The following is a 23,588-nucleotide window of genomic DNA, read 5'->3' as shown; positions in this document are numbered from 1 at the left end:
AGTAAGAAATATTACGTTCAACAAAAGCCGTACAGTATATAATACACATTTTCTTCAGTATAAGTTGATTACGATGGACATAATATAAATGTCAATATCAGGTTAGATAGAGATCAGTAGCTGCATTTATATTGAATGGCGCTCGATCGATAGGACAAACTCCTCCTATCCTTTGCATACATTTGGCACAAATGACATGACCACATGGCAGATACTTATTTGGTGGGTTATCCATACACACTGGACATTCTGCAACGTTTTCTTGCTTCTATAAAAAAAATATTAAAACTGTCATGAAGTAGTGAGAAAAAAAAAGGTCTTAAAAGTTTCCTATCCAATCCAACGATAAATAAAAAAGGAATTTAAATTCCAAAATTCCTACATTCATCATTCAGAAATCACAACATTCTATTTTATCTATAATAAGTAAAGGTTTGATCAACTACATTATCAGGAAAATGTGAGACGTTTAACATTGTCTAGTGCATACAGAAGAATATCCTTCAAATTATGTACCCTTGTGTTGACTAAATGCTAATTATAAACACATGGACATTTTATATAATGCAGTGCTTGTAATGATTTCCTTATAACAAGTTTATAAATTTAGAAATTGGTTAAAATATATATATAAATTGAACAGTTGAAGTACGTCTTCTAGGGTGCGCTGGAGTATAGTGACTCAGTATGATTTTTTTTTGGAATTTAAAGGTTGTTTACAACAAATGCTAGCACATCATAGAAAAATAAGTGAGTTACCTAAAAAAATTATAAAATCTTACAACAAAAATCTCTATATGAAAGAATGTAGATTTTCTACAAAAATAACTTGGTGTTATTTAACACAAACCTCTTCATCGTGTAGAACGCCACATGCGGGGTGGCTATTTCGAAGCGAAGAAAAACTATCAAAGTAAGTTCAAGTATCTATTTAATTTTCTATAATTCTTAGTATCATATAATGTAATGCACGGAGGGAACTAAAACACAATCTATTTCCTGCAAGTAAAATCAGTCGTTTTCTGTGCTCTGTTTTCCCAAACACCTCTCCCTAGTGTTCCGTGTTGCAGATTTTGAGGCTTCATATGCAAATTTCTGGATAAAAAACTATTTGAAACGACTTCTCTCCGCATCAATTATATAGAATTGAATTCCCAACATTGAATTTAACCAAATACCAGCTTCTTCTTTAAAATTCATTGGTTTAAAAACTTGTTTCTCATCAAAATATAAAGTGTCGCTAGGTGTGTCAGAATTTGCATCTCAAGGGGTAGAGGCTTTCAATAAAAAAAAAACCGAACAGATTTGCATATGAATCATGTAAATCGGTCTTTACCTAATACTTCTTTATTCAAACATATCTACTATATTATGATAACATATTAAAATCGGTGCTTTTGATTTCATAAAAAGTACAAAATTACTCAAAATATTTTGTTTTGACGCTGGAAAATGATTTCTTTTCCTTTTCAGTTACTATCACACTCCATCAAAGTTCATCACCAGGCTCCTCCAAAAAACACTCGTGCACGCCGCAAAAAGCACTAACTCCAAAACGCATTCGGTTACTCTCTCCAATGACACACTCACCAGCATCTTTAACATCGAATGGCAATACAGCTTCAAGGAGACCTGAAAACGATGACACTACTATTCTTAACGATTTCAAGACCACTATTCAATATCTTGAAAAAAATAATTTGGCTGCTGATTTCCAAATGGTGAAAGAAAAAAAAATAATAGGTGGACCAAACTGTATTGGACACATTACAGATAACGTATGTGAGCGCAGAACGGCCGACCCCAAGAAGCATGAAAACATTTTGCAGTCAAAAGATGCTATCGGATTTCTTCGCCAAGGACCTTGATACTAGTATCACACAGTCTGACTTCTGCTTAAGATATCTTGGTTCTATATTGAAAAAAATCATCATGTTCCATGCGGCTGAAATGGTTACTTTGATACAAGATGTCTACTGTGCTTTCATTCACATAATGTGATTGTGTTACAAATTTGTCACTTGCACTAGAAAGAACAGAGTTGATACAAAATAGCAATTTCCAACAAGTTCCGTTAGCTGAAACAATGACGTCTGTAATCCACTGATCACACACAAATCTCGATTGACGCCAACTGTCACCTGTCAATCTTCAAACTTATGAAGACAAAATGTTTTGGCGTACGGCGTACAGCCTTTCAAACGTAGACCTATAACGTAAGGCGCTTCATGTACCCTTTTACAAAGAAAAAGTTCCAAACACTTTTCTATATTCAATTATTGTTTGCCTTGTATTTGTTTAGTCTTTTAGTCTTTCCTTAAATTTATTCCATCTTCAATTGTCAGCACATAACATAAACTCATCATTTTGATGGTTACGTAACATATTCAATACAGGTTAAAAAATGACTGGAGAACGATAGAAACAAGATATCTAAAGCAGAGGTCAGACATCAATGTCCATGGCGATGATGTCTGATAATATCTTTTGGCTTGGAACTACAAAATTAATTCTTGCGTCTTCGGGATCGCCCATTCTGCGCTGACACAAGTATTTGATTATGTATCCAAAACGTCTTGATCCACGAATAACATATAAAAGTTTAACGTGAAAAAGCCTGTTGCCAGTTTTCCTAAACCTCTTACTTGTTTCCTGATACCACATTTCCGATGTTCTTCTTTTTGACATAAATCTGACCGTCCTCAGAAAAAGAAGAAGAGAAATATTATAGAAAGGATAATTAATTATCATTTGGATAGAAGATAGAAAAATCAACAGCCGGATTAAGTTTTTTATGGCTTTAAATCGCTTTTTATAATTGATATGAATAGGCGTGTCATCGTCTTCAGGACTCATTGAAGCTGTATTGTCATTTGATGATGAAGATGCTGGTGAGTGTTTCATTGAAGAGAGTTATCCAATTTGTTTTGGTGTGAAATATTTTTTTACAGCGTGCAGGAGTGCTTTTGATAGAAACCTGATGAAGAATCAATGATGGAGTTTGACTGTAATTGTCTTCGGCAAAATCTTATATGGAGGGCTGCTCTCTAATTTCTCCATGTTTCGGTGCAATGAGCAACATCAGTAACTCTATGCTGACCATAATAGACTTAGTGACTGGAAAGGAAAAGGAATCACTTTCAAGCTTGAAAACAAAAAAATTTGAGTATTTTTTTTTACTATACAGTCCGCCAAAAGTTAAGCACCACCGAAATATAACTGGCAATATTTTTATAACTATTGCGGAAAAAATATTAATGTTTGATGTTATGAATTACCTTCAACATACCCTAAGAAAATCCATTACGACCAAAACGATTGAACTCCAAGAAAGCAGTCAAGCAACCTCTTATCAAAGGTCATCTGCGCGTTTACAAATACACTGTCTCTCCAGGTGGTTGTGTTAGTGTTCATTCATTGGTCAGTCGACTTCTCAGAGGCAACCGAAGAGCAAGTTCTGGTGTAAAGAGACATATACTTACAGGTAGGCACTCTACTGTCAGGTTTTAATGGGATAATGACTATCTATGCTTGAACATAAGAAGCTGAGAAAACACTCATTGTTCATATGGTACAAATGTAGTTAGTTTCTTTTACTGCCAGTAGATGCCATAATACGACTTTCGCGGGGAAACAAAACGGCCTATGACCAAAAACTATGTTTGCACAAGGACTGCATTCAGTGCTGGTGGTGTTCCAGTACGGGGTTACTTCTTATACCCTTATAAGCTGGGTACGCATATTCTGCAGGGTAACATAAACGGACAGACATACAGAGATTTTGTGCCTTAAAACATTGTAGTCCCTCACTCATTTTAATAATCCCCCACTTGCGTCTACATTGCCAAGATCCTTGTACATGGACGACAACACTAGAACACAATGGGCAAGGATTTTAACCGAGTCCAAAGAGGAACAAGCCATTTACATTTTTTTTAGCCTTCCATGTCCCCATACATAAACCCTATTAAACATGTCTGAGATGCCATTGGCGGAAATCTCAATCACAGATATCAACCATCACAATATTTTGTCGATTTAATTGTTGTTTAATGCAACATATTTTCCTAAACTAAAGCTTGAAGGCTTGAACCGAGAAGGATACGTCATGTTATGAAAATGTACCGTAAGTGAGGTTATTACACATGCTATTGACTCAAATTTTGACATTTAATTTGCCGAACAGACCAAAGCTTATGTGTAGAAAATTTTAATAATATTGGGTGATCAATTGTTGTAAAAAAATAAAATGACAGTGAAACTTTAATTCTGTTTCTGAATTGTGTAATTTACACTATTTCTATGAACGGAAAACCTACATGCATAGAACCTTCATAAGTGACTAAAATTACATTTCTGGTTTGTTTATGTTATACATAAGCAAAATTGCTACATAATTGTTATCTTTTTTTCGTGGAATAATTGATTTTTTAAATTTGAAAAAAAAAATGTGCAATAAAAATAGGTGGTGCTTAACTTTTGGGGGACTGTATATATATAAAATCAAAATCACATGTTTTAGAATGCTACAAAACAGGCAAAATGAGGTACTTTCAGTTTTTAATATGTTATCATAATATAGTAGATGTGTTTGAACAACTAAAGTATCAGATAAAGACAGATTTCCATGATTTATATGCAAATCTATTCGTGTTTTATTGGAAGCCTCTACCCCTTGAGATGCAACATCTGACACCCCGAGCGACACTCTATATTTTGAAGAAAAACTAGTTTTAAAACCAATATATTTTTAGTAGGAAGCTGGTATCTGTTTAAATTCAATGTTGGGAATTCAATCCTATACAAATGATGCGGAAAGAAATCGTTTAAAATATTTTTTTATCTAGAAATTTGCATATGAAGCCTCAAAATCTGCAACACGGAACACTAGGGAGAGGTGTTTGAGAAAACAGAGCACTGTAACGATGAATTTTACTTGCAGGAAAAAGATTGTGTTTCAGTCCCTTCCGTGCAGAACATTTAAAAGGTACTAAATATTCTAAAAAAAAAAGCCAATTTTATATTTGAACTTACTTTGATAGTTTTTTACGCTTCCAAATTGCCACCCTTGTTTGTAAAAAATGGCCCATATTGAGTATCTTTGCTGTTTTGATATCATTGCAGTTTGATTATTTTGTAATTTCATAGCTTAAGAAGGGGCATACCATATTTTATTGCATGCAAAATTTTAAAGTTAAATGAAAGAAGTAGTTTACACTTTAAACAGTGTGTAATATTACCGACCATTTACGATTGTGACTGACAGTTTCATATTTATACTTATTCAAAGTATATTATATGACCTTCTTATAGGTTTCTTTCAATTAAAGCTTTTGACTCATGAAAAGTTAAATTTGTTCTTTTGTATACGATTTTATTTTCGTTGATTGTGTTTGATATAATTTACATTTTTAATATAAAGTCAAACTGTCCCTCAATGCTCTTCAACTTCGTACTTTATTTGGCTTTTTATAACATCTTTGATTCGAGCGTCACTGATGAGTCTTTTGTGGATGAAACGCACGTCTGGCGTAAATATTAAATTTTATGCCTGGTATCTATGATGAGTTTATTCTGGATCTCAAAAATTCTATTGAAAGAAAATACCTCAAATATATTTTTACTTGAGTGTTTTTCACTCCCAATTTTCATTCCTGTAAGTCCTTAACAAATATGACAATTCCAAACAAATTGATTACCTCAATCTTGTCACTCTCGATTTTGACTAATATGCAACAAGCGCTGCTGCTATGTTTATTTTTAGCAACGCACTTGTAGAGACCAGAATCATCGGAACAAGAGTCGTACACCTTTAGTTTGGCAACACCATTTGAGTACAGCATATTTATTCTTTCACTTTTATTGATAGTATATCCTTCCTTGTACCAGGTGACGAATGTGGGTTTCAGATAACTTATTACTCTTACTCCGATTTCAAACGTTGTCCCATTCCGAAATTTTTGGTCTCCTGGTACATTTGCAAATGATGGGCAAAGAGCTACAATCAAGCAAAATAATTCCCGACATTAAGAAACGTTCTATGTTTTTTTATAATTACGTAAGCCAGTGAGACACGCGTTTCGGTCACATAAATAGACAATAATAGTGCATTGACTTGACATACCAACGATATAAGGAAGAGGCTTATAAACGGGGAAATGCGAGGCTGTGCCGAGCATTTTCACCGTTTCGGGCCAAATCCTCTCATTGTTGATATGTCAAGTCAATGCACGATTATTGTTTTTATACAGCAATTTAAAAAAAAACATTTTCAATTGTTGTTTAGTGTGTAAATGTTATTTATTTGATTTAAATAATGGAGGAAATCCTGCTTTAAAAATGCCTCATATCACACAGGCGGAGAAATATACAACACGGTGAAATTTATATCATAACCTGTTGAAAACCGCAATCAATGGTGAACGAATTCGTTTGTTTACAGACTAAAATATCAACAATAAACATTTAACATAATGATTTATAGGTTGTAAACAAAAAATATTAATAAGTGAAATATTTTTTCCCAAAAATACAGGTACTGGCATGAAAATACGGATTTTTTGTGGGTTTTTTTAATTTTCTGTTTCAAAATATCATAAATTATTATAAATTAAGGAATGCATCTCCCTCATGCAAAGCTCTGGTTCCTTTCACGGATTTGGCTTTACTTTTTGGACCTTTTGGATTATAGCTCTTCATCTTTTATATAAGCTTTGGATTTTCAAATATTTTGGCCACGAGCATCACTGAAGAGACATGTATTGTCGAAATGCGCATCTGGTGCAAGAAAATTAGTACATTTTGACTGCTCAAATAAAACGAATGCAGTATAAAAACAAATCAGTGGTGATAGGAAACGGTTTGTTAAGATTATAACATAATATTATTCGAGCTTTGTAATGAAAGAGATGAAAATGTCTGTAAGTAGAATTTTGATTATTATTTTAAGAATAAGGAGATTTTGTAAGATTCAAAATAAGAGATCAATTGATCAGACACAGACAGGCGTGAATGTTAGCCACTATAGTTCATATAACGACAATAAATAATGATTGTGTAAAACCCCAACCGTATAGCAAGCTATAAAAGTCCCGAAATGACAAATGTGAAAGATTTACAAAGGTATTGTCATCGGCCTAATTTAGGCAAAAGCAGGTTTAAAAAAAAATAAGTGTGACAGTAAACTATCACCAACAACCACTAAAGCAACTGACTTGAACGTCCGTATATATCTAATCAATCGATCTCTGATTTTTAACTTGTAAGTATATACATACAGAAAAAAAAACATTTCAATATTATGAATTTATCTTCTCAAAAAAGTATTTGATGCGCATTCATTGAAGAAATGAATTTATAACAAGCGATAAGGAATGTTAGTTTGCACTTGATGATGTCTACGTATTCATCGTATTTAAAGATCGATTGATTAAAAAACCCAAAACTATAGTTATGTAATGAAAATTAAGGCGATAACAAAACACCGGAATGCCCTAGCTCACGGTGATCAGCTGTAAACCTGATTTTTGTGTGACTCACGAATATGCAAATAATAGCAGGTTTACAAAAACTTCAACAGGAACGCAAAGTAAAGAAAATTAAGTATTATATGGCTTTCGGGATAAACATACGGCATGTTTATATAAGGAATATAAAATCAAGATAATATTTGACAAATGATAAACATTAAACTAAAATACACCAGTGGTGTTAAAAAAAAAGAAAAAAGCGAAACTGTCAATATCATGGATTATAGCAACGAAATAAAAATAACACGAATGCAAAAAAAACAAATGATTTAGCAACAAGAACACATCAAATCCCAGAGATGTACTGAAAGAGTAAGTAATTTGCGTTCCTCTATAGTGACACAAGTTTTATTGTTTGTAGAAAATAATCAGATCAAATCTGCACATGCCATAAAAGATTAATTGAATGGCGAGTTGTCGCCACAGCCAATGGGACATATTATTGACATTAAAGGTGAAATGAGAAAAACGTTAATTAGAATTTAAAGATAATGTTTTGGGCTTTATAATTATTTATTTAAATTACCATAAACAGTAACATGACAAATGCTCGTTGTTTCAACTTCATTTTGTGTTGCTCCCTTTGACCTTGCCTTGCAAATGTATTCTCCTGCATCCTTTAAAGTAGCATTGCAAATTTTCAATGTAGCTTTTCCATTCATAAACAATATCTTTCTTTTTCCTTCTAAAGGAGTAAGATCTTTGCCATTGTGTTGCCATGTTATCGATTCTGCTTGGTTAACTTTAGCTTCCAACAGTAAGTGATCATCTTTGTTAACGAATGTGTCTACCAGTTCTTTTATGAATTCGGGTTTAACTGTAAAGATAATATCAACAGGAAATTATGTAAAACTATGATAGCCAATATACGTAAAAGATGTTTAAATAGCGAATTCATAAAGCACTAAATTTCGTGAGACACTTAGGACAAAAGAGGGACGAAAGATACCAAAGGGACAGTCAAACTCGTAAATCTAAAACAAACTGACAACGCCATGGCTAAAAATGAAAAAGACAAACAGAAAAACAATAGTACACATGACACAACATAGAAAACTAAAGAATAAACAACACGAACCCCACCAAAAACTAGGGGTGATTTCAGGTGCTTCGGAAGGGTAAGCAGATCCTGCTCCACATGCGGCACCCGTCGTGTTGCTTATGTGATTACAAATCCGGTAAAAAGTCTAATTCGGTAGGTCAAATTCATGAAAGGGAAGGGGATTGTAGTTACGACGTAAGGAACATATCCGATATCATTTGTGAAACGGTTATTCCATAACGGTCAACCAACTCGTGATGGCGTCCGTAAAATTTACGAAGGGATGATTTCAACTTCACCATTTGGAACTCTTGGTTTAATAGCTTCCTTGTGAGCAGTAACCCTCTATCAAGAAAATCATGATAGGAAATGCAAGCACGGGAATATCGTATCAATTGGGAGATATATACCCCGTATGCAGGTGCTGCTGGAATGTTGCTACTTAGAAATGGAAAGTTCACAATTTGAAAGCTGAAATCATCTCTTTTGTCGTAAAGTTTTGTCTTCAACTGACCCTCATTGTCAATTTCTAGATATAAGTCAAGATATGAAGCCGACTTAACTGTATCTGTAGTATCCTTTATTTCCAATTCGATGGGATAGATGCGATCCACATAGTCACCAAATTTTGAATTGTTTAGTGAAAGAACGTCATCTATATAGCGGAAAGTAGAGTTAAAGGATATTGCTAACTTCTTAATTTTCTTCCTAAGAAGTTCCTGCATGAAGTCAGCCTCATAATAATAAAGAAACAAGTCAGCAAGTAGAGGGGCACAGTTTGTTCCCATTGGGATGCCGACAGTCTGTTGAAAAACACGTCCTCCGAACGTAACAAATATGTTGTCAATCAAGATATCAAGCATCTTGATAATATCGGTTTCAGAGAATTTTTTGTTTGAATCAGAATGATTCTTTACAAAGTATGATTTATCCCTCCCTAAGACAATATACTTGTATCTACGTTGGCCATTCTCTTTTATGAAGCAAAGTAATATCAACTCTTTTAATTTGTCTTTTAGTTTGGAATGTGGAATACTTGTGTAAAGAGTAGAAAAGTCAAATGTTTTAATACTGTTACAAGATGAAAGAGAGTTAGATTGTATGTACTAGTACTCTTAAAGATCTTTGGAATTTTTAAGTATCCACATCTGATTCAGGCCACCTCTAGAATAGGCAGTTTCACAATAACTTTGAAGCCCGTCTTCGATTGCTGATAAAATGGATGTTTAAGTTTAGAAATGGGTTTCGTTGAGTTCTTGGAAAACCCAGCAATATACCGTTGTTTGTAAGGACACTTATGTAGTTTAGGTATCCAATACAGTGATGGAAGATCCAGTTCTTCATCTTTGGTTGAAATACCAAAGGAACAAAGAACAGACCTATGATTATCCAGGATTTCCTCTTTGGTAAGTGTCGTGAGGGTATATGTTGGGTTTCCAAGTGAATTGTCTATACCTAATTCGTTAATCAAGCAATTAATGTAATGACTTTTACAGATAAAAACGATGTTATTTGGGGCTTTGTCTGCGGGGACAACAACATATTCATCATGGAGGTCAGATAGGTGTTTAGCAACATTTGGATCTTTGAAGATTGACGTAGCATGGGCATTGATGGACCCATTCAGTTTCTTAATTCTGATTTGTATTAACGACCTCACTGCCTTAATCCATTCGGATAGAGTGTCTACGTCTTCCTTCTCGCGCTTAGCCCATTGCCTGGCATAATCCTCGACTGAATCCATCAAAATTTTAAAGTTGTGTTTCCAATTGATGGATTTAGACTCACGATATTTCGACAAACTTCTAAACTGGGCCAAAAAGGCAATATTTATATACAGGTTTCGATTTAGCATTTGAAAGAACCATAAATGTTCTAGTATTATTTTTTTGTTAAAATGATTTTTTTTAAAGTTATCCATATACTTAGGACTTTACTGTTAAAGAGAAGTAACTCTAAGTTGAATAAACGATATACAAATACCCGTTAGTCTTCTAAAATTATATATGATTTATCCACTTAACAATAGTTCTCTTAGATTAGATATAATGATATACTAGTATCTATTTTCCAGTTAAAATCAATAAAATTCGATATGATTTAACAACTAAACTTATGTTAAAATTGGCATATCAAAGAATCCAATGAATTCTTTTTTTTTTTTTTATTAAATTCAACAACATTTTAATTTAGGACCCTTTGGACCTCAATGTGGTATCATCTTATTGATCATGTTTCTGTAATCTCCATGTTTATATCTTACTTCCTGTACAATGTTCACAATTTAACGAGACAAGATTCAACCCTCATTTTTACGCCTTTTTACTTATTTCTCCGTTCAACTAGAACGGTTGTGGAAATATAATATCTCAAAATCACAAATAGGTATAATGTTTATTTCTATTATTCAATATCATGAAAATATCAAATAACAAAACGTAAATCATAAATTTTCTTTGTTTGTTGATGGTCCGTCATATTGGATGTTAGATATTATTCAGTCTAAGGCCGCATTCACACCAAACGCCGTGTACAGTAAACATGCTTACATTTTGTTTAATGTATTTTGCACTAGTTTCACATTGAATTTGTTCACATCTATACACCTTGTTTAGCTACCTGTACATAATATTTGTTCACACTTGTAAACTATATGTCATTTAAATGTTCATTACGTAGAACCGAATTCAAATTAATGATCACCTTTTCTAGCAGTTAGGGAACGACCATTTGACTTTAAAATAAAAAGGGGAGTGGATTTTTACACAAATTGAATAAAAAACAATCTGGTTATTCAGATGATTAGAATGAAAAAAAAATATTCTGAACCCAAAGTTTACCCATTCATAACAGTGTTAAATATTAAATTGGTACCATCGAAAAAAAAAATTATAAACTTTCGCGCGCAAAAAACAAATCTGACTCAGACCCCCCTCCCCCATTTTTGTGGTAAAGTGGTTGCTCCTTTAAGAAACGCAAATTAGATGATTTGCAGTAGTCTAAAGATGTGTCGATTACCCATTAAAAACGTAGACTCGCCATCAGCGTGCCTACAGACGGGGAAAAAAAAGAAATTGCGATGCTAAGGATCACTACATTTCTATCTTTTCTGTTTGTTTAAAATGGTATTTTTTTCTCCAAGAAGTATTTGGCAAAGGTTTTTTTATTTTTTTTTTATTTCTAATTGTATTTTAACGGATCTGAAATACTACACAAACAAACAATTAACCTCACCCTTTTTCAGTAATGCATGTATGAGTGAATCGTTGTTTGAGTATAATGACCAGTGGCAAATATCTTATGTGTTCGCAATGATGATGGATTTAAGTCTTGTTATAGGGGTTAATATGGCTACGTTACGTGTTTTTATAACAAATAAATATATCAAGCTTAATTAAGTGTTATAAGTATCAATTTTCTTTAAAAATTGTTTCATTTTTAAATATACATGGGACAATTAAAGTTCTGAATGCCTAGTTTTGTGTACACTAAACCTACACAAGGCCTACATCGACTACCGACTGCATGTAGACAAAACATGATTTAACTACATGTAAACATTGAGTTTTATCAATGGGAACGTAATTGTGTTTTGTTTATGTGTGAGTTACACTAACACAACACCGAGTTTAGTTCTATGTGAACACGGCCTAATATGTTTTTCTTAGGCCGTGTTCACACCAAACGCCGTGTAGAGTAAACATGTTTACAATTAGTTTAGTGTAGTGTACACAGGTTTCACATTACATTTTGTTCACATCTATACACCTTGTTTAGCTACCTGTACATAAGATTTGTTCCCACTTGTAAACTATATGTCATTTAAATGTTCATTACGTAGAACTGAATTCAAAATTTTTTGACAATTTTTCTAGCGATAAGGGAAGAACCATTTGACTTCAAAAGGAGGGTGGTGGTGGGAATGGAAATATTCCGATCCACAATTTATTAAAAAAAAAATTGGTCATACAGATGATAAAATACATTCTGAATCAAGAATTTCCCCATATATTATAGTATTGAATATTGAAAAAAATTGAATTTGATTACAAGCATCGAAAAGAAAGGAATAAAAACGTACGCGCGAAAAAAAAAATCTGACTCAGATAAAAAAAATACACAACCCTCCCCCTTTTTTAGTTAAGTGGTTGCTACTTTAAGAAAGCCACTTTTATAATTTGCAATAGTTTGAATATACAAGAGAGGTCTCGATTACGCGTTAGAACGTTAGCTGCAGCAGCGTGCTAACAGCCGAAAAAAAAGGTTTGAGATATTAAGGATCACTACATTTTTATCTTTTCTGTTTGTTTCAAATGGTATTTCTTCTCCAAGGAGTATTTGGTAAAGGAATAGGGTAACGTTTTTTTATTTATTTTAAGTGTTATTTAACGGATCTGAGAAACTAGACAAACGTATCATTTACCCAACACTTTTTTTAGTCATGACTTAATGCGTGAATCGTTGTTTGAGTAAATACCAGTGGCGAATATTTCTGTGTACGTCAAGTCGGTTTGGGAAGACCTTTTCAAATGTATTAGGCAGCAACTATTTACTTCATTTTTTGGGGAGGGGAGGGGGATAGAGGGGCGTGGGCTATTGATTTTTTTCAGGACAAATTTTGATGACAAGTCTAAATCAATTTTAGCATATATAAGTGGCATCTGAGAGTGAAACAAACAAAAAAAATTTCAGGGCCAAAAACTAGAAACATTTTTGTTTCCAAAACAAAATCCCTAGCTCACCAGCACCACCCCTTGCCTTTATGTTTTACACTCAACTATGATAGCCCCCCCTCCCGAAAAATCAATTGGTTTCTGTCTTATGGGTTCGGCAATGATGCTGCTTTGAGTCTTGATCAGGGGTTAATAAAGTACGTGTAAAATTTGTACGTGTAAAATTTAGACAACAATTTCTGTAAAGAACTATACTAATAATTATCAAAAATATCAATTTTACTCAAAAATAGTTTCCTCCTTAAACATATACACGGTAAAACTAATGTCCTAAATGCCTAGTTTTGTGTACACTTAACCTACACAAGGCCAACATTGACTATCGACTGTGTGTAGATAAACCATGATTTTAACTGCATGTAAACATTGAGTTTTATCAATGGGAACGCAATTGTGTTTAGTTTACGTGTGAGTTACACTAACACAACACCGAATTTAGGTCAATGTGAACACGGCCTTAGTTTAGAATCAGTGTTTTTATATGAATACAGAGACAACTTACCACTAATTATAAGTTCGAAAAGAAACTAAACAGTTCTTTTCTCCTTATGTTTTGATACCCTGTTCAAGTTTGTTATAGACATGTATTGCATCAGGTCGTGCCTTTTGTTTTGTATGAGCTGTTGCTTTTGAAATGATATAACATCGTTAGGTTGTGCATTTGTTTTGCGTTATAAATTATACCGTTGTAAAAGAGATTTTTTATGAACAGATTGTATTGCGTGTTATGTTTTATACATTTCCATGGTCCTTAGGTCAACCTACAAAAAGGTGTCGGGTATGACTGTTTATAAATCTTGGAAAGGTGGGTTAATCTTGCAGCATGTGTGTGTTACTGTACCTAGACAGGGATGATAATCAAAGAACATCTGTTCAAAATACTTTTTTAATTAGATTTTATCATTATTTCATAAACCATAAAATACAAGTTGATAATTCGATTGTTAATGGTTTGGACATTTTGTTTTCCGGACCTTTTCTTCGAACAAGATGATCTATGATCAGACAATTATTGTACTATGTTCTTTTGCTATTTTGTTATTTTGGTTTCATGGTAGATCTTTAGTAGTAGATAATTAATTCCTTCACAACGTTTTAAACTGGGATGATTAAGAACTTGTCATATGGTATAGACACCGGTCTATATTTGTTAACCTCCAGGTGTTTTTTTTTTGGTATGCTGTCTCATGATTAAAGACCCCAATATATACATTCATGCATAATGAAAATGTTCCAAACACAAATTTCTAAAGAACAGTTTACTGGCACATTCCTCAACATCTACCTCAGGCATAGATTACCTTAGCTGGATTTGGCAACACTTTGAGGAATTTTGGTCCTCAATGCTCTTCAACTTAGAACTTTATTTGGCCTTTTAAACTTTTTTGGATTCGAGCGTCACTGATGAGTCTTTTGTAGACGGAACGCGCTTGACGTATATACACAATTTAGTCCTGGTATTTATGATGAGGATATTTACTACCACTGGGTCGATGCAACTGCTGGTGGACTTTTATTTCCCCGAGGGTATCACAATCCCAGTAGTCAGGACTTTTTGTGCTGACATGAAGTATCAATTTTATGGTTATATTCATAAATTATATGTTTACAAAATTTAGAATATTTGAAAAATACGAAGGCTGTTCTACCTCATGCATAGATTACCTTAGGTTGATTTGGCAAAACTTTTAGGAATTTTGGTCCTCAATGCTCTTCAACTTAGTACTTTATTTGGTCTTTTAAACTTTTTTGAATTCGAGCATCACTGATGAGTCTTTTGTAGACGAAACGCGTCTGCCGTATATACACAATTTAGTCCTGGTATCTATATGTGATGAGTTCATTTCCTACCACTGGGTCGATGCCACTGCTGGTGGAGATTTATTTCCCCGAGGGTATCAGAAGCCCAGTAGTCAGCATTTTTGTGCTGACATGAATTATCATTGATATGGTTATATTCATGAATTATATGTTTACAAAATTAAGAATATTTGAAAAATAAGAAGGCTTTTCTACATTAGGCATAGATTACCTTAGCTTGATTTGGCAAAACTTTTAGGAATTTTGGTCCTCAATGCTCTTCAACTAAGTACTTTATTTGGCCTTTTAAACTTTTTTGAATTCGAGCGTCACTGATGTGTCTTTTGTGGACGAAACACGCGTCTGGCGTATATACAAAATTTATTCCTGGTGTATATGATGAGTTTATTCGCTTAAGGTAAAGGAACAGTAAATGGGCTATGTCGCAGATTTTGCTACAAAATTGCATACAACCTTGGCTCGTTGAACTACAACTGAAAATCGAAAAAATAATACATTTATATCTTTTATTTGCTGAAAAATTGCAGATTGATTTCTCTTAATATGAGTGAACATTTGTATAGAAAGCACATACAATCGGCGAAAAACCTTCTAAAATTTGTCTTAAAATCGCCAAATCTCTAATTCTACTCCATAGATTTTTCTTAAAAAACTATATATTGTTGACACATAAATTTCTGTTTTAATGATATAACATAATCATAGGGTCACCGACTTCGTTTTTTATCTAATAATCAATTTGTTACCTTATTGGTAGTGAAAAACGTCAAAAATCAACGTTTTACGGCCTGCACCGCGATAACGTTACGATTATTTCGACGTTTTGTTGGATTTTTTCACACAGAACGCAACTTTGAATGATGTATACTGTACAAACGAAGTCGGTGACCCTATCTTTATTTTGCATCATTATAACGGAAATTTATGTATCAACAACATATAGTTTTTTAAGAAAAATCTATGGAGTAGAATTAAAGATTTGTCGATTTTAAGACAAATTTAAGAAGGGTTTTCGCCGATTTTATGTGCTTTCTATACAAATGTTCACCCATTTTGTAAGAATTTAATCAGTAATAATTCAAATGATAATTGAGATAAATGCATTATCATTTCGATTTTCAGTTGAAGTTCATCGAGCACGAGCTGTTTGCCAAATTTTACTGAAATCGAAGACATAGCCAATTTACTGTAACTTGACCTTAAGTCAAAATCAGATACAATGTAGGGTTTTAAGTATAATAAAATTAACGGTACCAATTTTCTTGAACCAGATGCGCATTTTGACAAAACATGTCCCTTCAGTGATGCTCGTGGCCGAAATATTTGAAATCCAAAGCTTACATAAAAGATGAAGAGCTATAATCCAAAAGGTTCAAAAAGTATAGCCAAATCCGTGAAAGGACTCAGAGCTATGCATGAGGGAGATACATTCCTTAATTTTTAATAATTTCTAATATTTTGTAACAGCAAATTTTAATAACACAAAAAATCCGTATTTTCATGCTAGTACCAAAGTACTGGCTACTGGGCTGGTATAAATTTAAGTATATCATTATATACTAAATAATTTAAAATAAGTTTTTTGTCTAAAATATGAGATTAGAATCAGGTATTGCGCATAAACACGATTATGTTTCTGTGTGTTCGTGCATTTACATAAAATTAGTTGCTTTCACAATCCAATGACCAAAAGACACACATACCAGGCAAAACGTGTAATCGAATTTTATGATGGAATTCTCGCTTTGAGCTCCCATATATTCCTGCAGCACATGTGTAATCACCATCATCTTGGAGTCTTGCATTTGTAATTCTTAATGTAGCTAATCCATTGTTAATATCGAACTCTTCCGTATGAGATGTAGAAGAACTCATGACTCGTTCTGCTCCTTTAATCCAACTGACAGTGGTTGCGTTGTCTACTACTGCTCTTATCGAAACACTCTCGCCCACCTTTACCGATATATCGTCCGGTAGTTGTCCTACTGTTGAATTAGAACATTAAAAAGTTATGATTCTATAAAAAAAAATGTGTTTATCATTGTAGGTATAAGTCAGGAATCTGATGTACAGTAGTTGTCGTTTGTTTATGTAATATATACGTGTTTCTCGTTTCTCGTTTTGTTCATATAGATTAGACCGTTGGTTTTCCCGTTTGAATGGTTTTACACTAGTAATTTTGGGGCCCTTTATAGCTTGTTGTTCGGTGTGAGCCAAGGCTCCGTGTTGACGGCCGTACTTTAACCTATAATGGTTTAATTTTTAAATTGTTATTTGGATGAAAAGTTGTCTCATTGGCACTCACACCACATCTTCCTATATCTATTTAGTCAAATATCCATCGTAAGGTTTGTGCAACATCACGATACTAACAAAGATAAAAATGAAACAGTATTTGCAAATATTTCGGAAAACCAAATGGTATCAATCAGTGTCAATATCTTTTGAAACAAAGCGCTAATTCAGTCATACGGATTATCTTGTACAGTATCCACAAAGGAAAAAATAAACAAAATAAGCGCTTGTGAAGGCGTATGTTCACATTCAAATGCACTACACGTAAAAATGTATCCTTTTCGAATTTCAAGTATTAGTCCTCAACTAATATGAGGCAGGCATTACCTGTCAATGGGGACGAAGTCTGTATAAAAAAAAATATTTTTTTGTAACGGAAATACCGTAACGTTTCCGATTTTGGTTCTGTTGTTAGGGATTTTAGTTGTGACGTTATTTAAGTTATTTAAGTAATGTTAACAAAGAAACGCTATCATCAGGTGACTTTTTTTCATATGGGGACGAAGTCCCCAATTACGGTAGAAAAATCAATTAAATAAAATTAAAAAAAAATAAAATCGGGAAAATTTCCCGATTTTTTCATTCTACTAATATTCTTAAATCTATTATAAATAAATACCTTCATGAAAATAAAAAGAAAATATATATTTGTTTAAAGACTTTAAAAAAGCCTTTGACTCTCTTTGGCGGATAGGACTAATGTATAAATTGTGTAAACTAGGAGTTGGTAAACACATCTTTAACATTATTAAAGCACAATTCGATCATACTCTTGGTTCTTTCAAACATAAGAACTCAGAGTAAAAACATTTTATTATAGATAAAGGTGTAAGACAAGGAGATTCTTTAGGCTCCACTTTATTTAATATTTTTATTAATGACTTAAGTCAGATATTTGAAAAGCCAAACTCTACCCCTGTAAAACTTATAAATTCAGACATAGGAAGTCTTCTATTTGCAGATGACTTAATCCTATTATCAGAGAGCGACAACGGTCTGCAAAATAGTTTAAATAATCTCTCTGAGTATTGTGATAAATGGCAATTAACAGTTAATACAAAAAAATCTGAAACCATGATACTACAAAATAACCCAAGTAAAATAAATATACCCTTTTTGAAATTTAAAGGAAAATACCTTGAAAAAGTATATGAATATAAATACCTTGGATGTGTTATAACATCTAATGTCAGTCTAACTAGTTGTAGTTCAGATCTTGCAAAAAAAGCAAGAAAAGTTTTATTTGCTATTAAATCTTACTCATCAGGCTTTGGACAATTTCCTGTGAGAGTGTCTTGCAACCTTTTTGAAACTTTGGTCAAACCTATTTTAACATATTATAGTGAAATATGCTATATGGACACTTTTATTCAATTTTATAGAGCTAAACTCCGAGCTAACAAAAATAGCTCAACACCAGATGCTATTCATTTTATTGATAAAACTGTTTTAGAAAAAACCCAGCTACATTTTATGAAACAAGTACTGGGGACAAAAAGAAGCTCAACAAATCTATCTGTTAGAAATGAACTAGGACTTTTGCCATTAGAAACTTTCATAAAAACCCAAACTATGATGTACCTATCTAGATTAAATAATGAAAATCTAAACCCACTTCTTAATGAAGCCTTTAAATTATCTAAAAGTTTAGATACCAAGGGAACATACTCTTGGTTTACTTTTGCAAAAAATGTGTCACAAGATATAAATATTGACATTAAACTTATTGAGGAAACTAAAACTTTAAAACAGACTAAAAAGTTAAAACCCCAATTAAAAAAAAGTTATATCAACTATTATCAAACTCTTATTGATGATAAAATAAATAACTTAAATGAAAATAATAAAATATATCTATATAAATTTCTTAAATCTAATATAAATAACCAAATGCAATACTACCTATCACACCCAAGTAAAGAGACAAGAAAAATGTTAACCAAATTTAGAATAAGCGATCATTGTCTCTTCATAGAAACTGGATGATATACCAAAATACCACGAAATGAAAGAAAATGTAAAATATGTAATATCTTAGACGATGAATTTCATTTTTTTTTTCAACTGTAAAATAAATAAAAATATAAGAGAAATCTTTCTAAAATATTATATACAAAAATATGTAAATTTCAATACACTTAATTTTACTGATAAACTCGTGATAATACTTAATCCATCAACACCAAATGATGTAAAAACAGTTGTTTCTTTTATTAAAGAGTCATTAGAACTGAGGAAAGGAGAACAGTGACTGTTTTATTATATTTCTTATAATATGGGGACGAAGTCCCCAATTACGGTAGAAAAATCAATAAAAAAAAAAAAAAAAAATCGGGAAAATTTCCCGAATTTTTCATTGTACTAATGAACTCAAAATCTTTAACTTTTTTTTTCAGATCTACTTCCTGTTCCGGTTTTCCCCGCATTTGCGCAGATAACTGTCTTGTTTGCATGAGACTTTGATTTTTTTTTATTCATCAGTCTAGTAAAATACAACATTGGATCTCAATACAAATTCAATCTTAATAATTGTTTGATATGAAAAAAACGTTACCTGATGAAAGCGTTTCTTTTGTTTACATCGAATATGACGTCATAACTTAAAGAATGTCACAGCTAATTCCCTAACAACAGAACCAAAATCGGGAACGTTACGCACGGTATTTCGTTTTCTTTTATCAACATTTTGAATGAAAAAAATAATACATACAGACTTCGTCCCCATTCACAGGTTACGCCTGCCTCATATTATTGTCGAGTTTTCATTATGTTTCATTATGGGTTTTTTTTAATGTATTTGCCACAACCAAAATTGGTTTTTCAAAATCGTTAACTTTTTTTTTCAGATCTACTTCCTGTTCCGGTTTTCTCCGCATTTGCGCAGATATCTGTCTTGTTTGCATGAGACTTTGATTTTTTTTTTTATATTTATCAGTCTAGTAAAATATAAGATTGGATCTCAATACAAATTCAATTTTAATAATTGTTTGATATGAAAAACGTACCTGATGAGAGCGTCTCTTTTGTTTACATCGAATATGACGTCATAACTTAAAGAACGTCACAGCGTATTTCCTAACAACAGAACCAAAATCGGGAACGTTACGTACGGTTTTTCGGTTTCTTTTATCAACATGATTGAATTATGAAAAATAATACATACAGACTCCGTCCCCATTCACAGGTTATGCCTGCTTCATATTATCAAAAATTATTAAAAATGAAATATATTAGTATTGCATTCCTTCCTATTTTATACTAGACTGATAAAAAAATATTTTACTCAAAGATTCATACAATACGAAACCGGTAAAAGGAAGTTCATTGCAGATTTCAAAACATGACATTGTACTTAAATAAGCTTATTATTTAGGGAGGGTATTTGTAATGTGTTTTAACGTTTTGCTACTATCATTACATTGTGCCGAAACCTTTCTTTGGTGCTTCTGACGAATACAATGTACATGACATGTCTTAAAAATCCTTACTGCCGGTAATATCCAAAATGGCGGACATAGAAATATCATTTAATTATTCAAATAATCATCTTTTTTTAAATGTAAAGAAAAATGATTTTTTTTTGTGCTGATCATTACACTGTTGGATTAAATATCCCCAAAACCACTAATTTTATCATGTTGTAAATGTTTAAAAATAAAGTTGACACTTCCGGTAAAAATATGAAGTAAATTTCAAAGATGAGTCCTCAATCAATTTCTTCGATGTAGAGTTTTGGATAGATCGATTAAAACAAAATAAAATCACTATAGTACTAAAACATATTTAAAATTACTATAATTTACGGCCAAAAATAACGATCACCACGAAATGCACACATCATAGCGCACGGGATACAAAAGTTTCCACATTAAAAATGACCGCGTCATCCTTTCTTGCATCCACAATGTACAAGCTTCTGACAAAATGATGAGGCCTCAAAAAGAGTGTTTTTGAAGTTATCCTCATTGTCCCCGCCTGGAGTGGGAAGCATAAGAGCCAACCCCAAGCTCGTCTCTCTAAACACCTACCTTAATTTATTGCATGATTTACATGCTGCAAAAAATTAGACCAAGTTGAGGGAATAACCTCAAAAAGCCTTCTCTTTTGCGCAAATAGTTATTTTCTTGGTTCGTTAACCATGCTATACCCAACTGTTAAGTTTGTGCGATCTTACAGTAAAAACCCAGGAGATTTAGTCTGATCAATCATCATTCTTTTTGTTAAAGTCACATCTTCAAATGCAATCAACATGATCAATGTCTCCCACTTAGTCTTTTTTTCCTTTCAAGCAAAGAGAGAACCATATCACAACAAGTAAAGGCATGGATAACAATAAGTGTGTCAGATCACTCATTGCCTAATGCATTTGAAAGACCCTTGATTGATAGTAATCCAATGTCTTTTTCCCTCCCCAAACACAATCCATAGTTCGTCTACCCCTATGTAACGGAATAGCGAAAGAGTAGTGACAGCATCATCATTAACAACTGTTCTAATCATGACTCGTTCAAGTACGTGTTTCACTGCATCAAACACGTGCTCCATGATTCTAGTGTCTGTCTCTAAATGTGAACTTGGTGCTCAGTTTTAAATACATCACTTGGTTGATCACTAAGATAGAATATCCTTACCATTTGTTGCTATAACTACCATACGCATCCAAGACTTCATTCACTCGTATTACAGTTTCATGGTATTTTATAAAGGCAAGGACATATTACCCAATCAGCATACTCGTAACTCCGTAATTCACAATCGGAGAGCTGATTTACCACATTTAAAAAAACTGTGGTATTGTTTCTCACATCCCTCAATTCCAAAAACAAATACTTTCTTGCTTTGTTAACCCAATCTGATAAGTTTTGTTTTTTTCGATCTTACAACAAAACCACGTATTGTTTTCAATGATTTTAAATTTATCAAATCCATATTGTGATGTTGACTGGTCAATCATCATTCTAAATGCTAAAATCACATCCTCAAACGCCATTAATGTAACTAACGCAGTTTTTTTTCCAGCAAACGTGTTATCTTTTAACGCCTAGTACATTTGAAAGGTCATGGATAGATATATATAGTATATATATATCTTAAGCTTTTCCTCTTCCAAATGCAAACCAAAGTTTGTCTGCCCCTATGTCACGGAATAGCGAAACAGCAATGACATGAGTATCGACTGTTTGAGTCATGACTCAGTTAAGTCTGTGTTTCGCTGCATCAGACACCTCGATATTGATTCTAGTGTCAGTCTCTTCGTGTAAACATAGTGCTAAACTTGAAACATCATCAAGTGGTGAATAATTATCTTGTTGATGTCATCTCTTAGAACACTTTGGAAGATGTTTTTACCTCTGGATTCATTGTGTATGCCCTTTCACCTAACTTGTGCTCTTGCTTCTTTTAACAGCTATCAAACTACCAGTATTGTCTATGTTCTCATCCGACACAACACCCACTGTTGGTACAGTTTCAAGATGTTTCCTAACGAGAATGATGATTGGGTATTATGTACTTACATTTTTTGTACCTTACCAGAAGTGTCAACTTTATATTTAAACATTTACAACATGAAAGAGTTAGTGGTTTTGGGGATAACTTAAAGCCAAAAGTTTAATGACCAGCACAAAAAAAATCAGTTTCTTTACATATTATCAAAAGTTGAATATTTGAATAATAAATTGATATTTCTATGTCCACTATTTTGGATATTACCGGAATTAAGGGTTTTTAAGACATAAATCAGAAGCACCAAAGAAAGGTAATTATAGTAGCAATACGTTAAAACTCATTTAAATTACCCTCCCTAAAAATATGCTTATTAAGTACAATGTCCGCCATGTTGAATTTTAACCAGAAGTTGGGTTTCTGAAGACATCAAATCTATTTTATTTATCCAAAAGTAGTAAAAAGCAAACGTGTGTACCAAATATTATGATAGTAGCGTTATAATAACACATTTTTACACACTAGCCTTTGATATTGGGCTGATTTATGTATGACATCCGCCATTTTGGATTATACCGGATGTGAGACATTTTTTTTCAAATGCCTCCCTATCTGAAATAAAAGGGTAATAGTTGAGGAAGGTCTATGCCAAATTCCATGCTTGTGGAAGGATGTGCACAATTTTTCACAAAGCTACTATAATTGCTATATAAAATTTCGAAA

The 23,588-nt window shown here is 32.9% G+C and overlaps 1 protein-coding gene across 1 annotated transcript; it reads right to left on the bottom strand.

Moving 5' to 3' along the window:
* Positions 1-97: 97 nt before the first annotated feature.
* On the bottom strand, positions 98-22,410 carry LOC134722489 (striated muscle-specific serine/threonine-protein kinase-like). Its single transcript, XM_063586111.1, has 5 exons — positions 22,302-22,410; positions 16,829-17,110; positions 8,056-8,346; positions 5,700-5,998; positions 98-268 (listed from the first exon to the last, which is right to left on the bottom strand). The coding sequence occupies exons 1-5, from the start codon at positions 22,408-22,410 to the stop codon at positions 98-100; spliced, it is 1,152 nt and encodes a 383-aa protein (XP_063442181.1).
* Positions 22,411-23,588: the final 1,178 nt, after the last annotated feature.

The sequence above is a fragment of the Mytilus trossulus genome, chromosome 6 (genome assembly GCF_036588685.1).
Source record: "Mytilus trossulus isolate FHL-02 chromosome 6, PNRI_Mtr1.1.1.hap1, whole genome shotgun sequence".
NCBI lineage: Eukaryota > Metazoa > Mollusca > Bivalvia > Mytilida > Mytilidae > Mytilus > Mytilus trossulus.
This window is presented reverse-complemented; position numbering and strand designations above follow the sequence as displayed.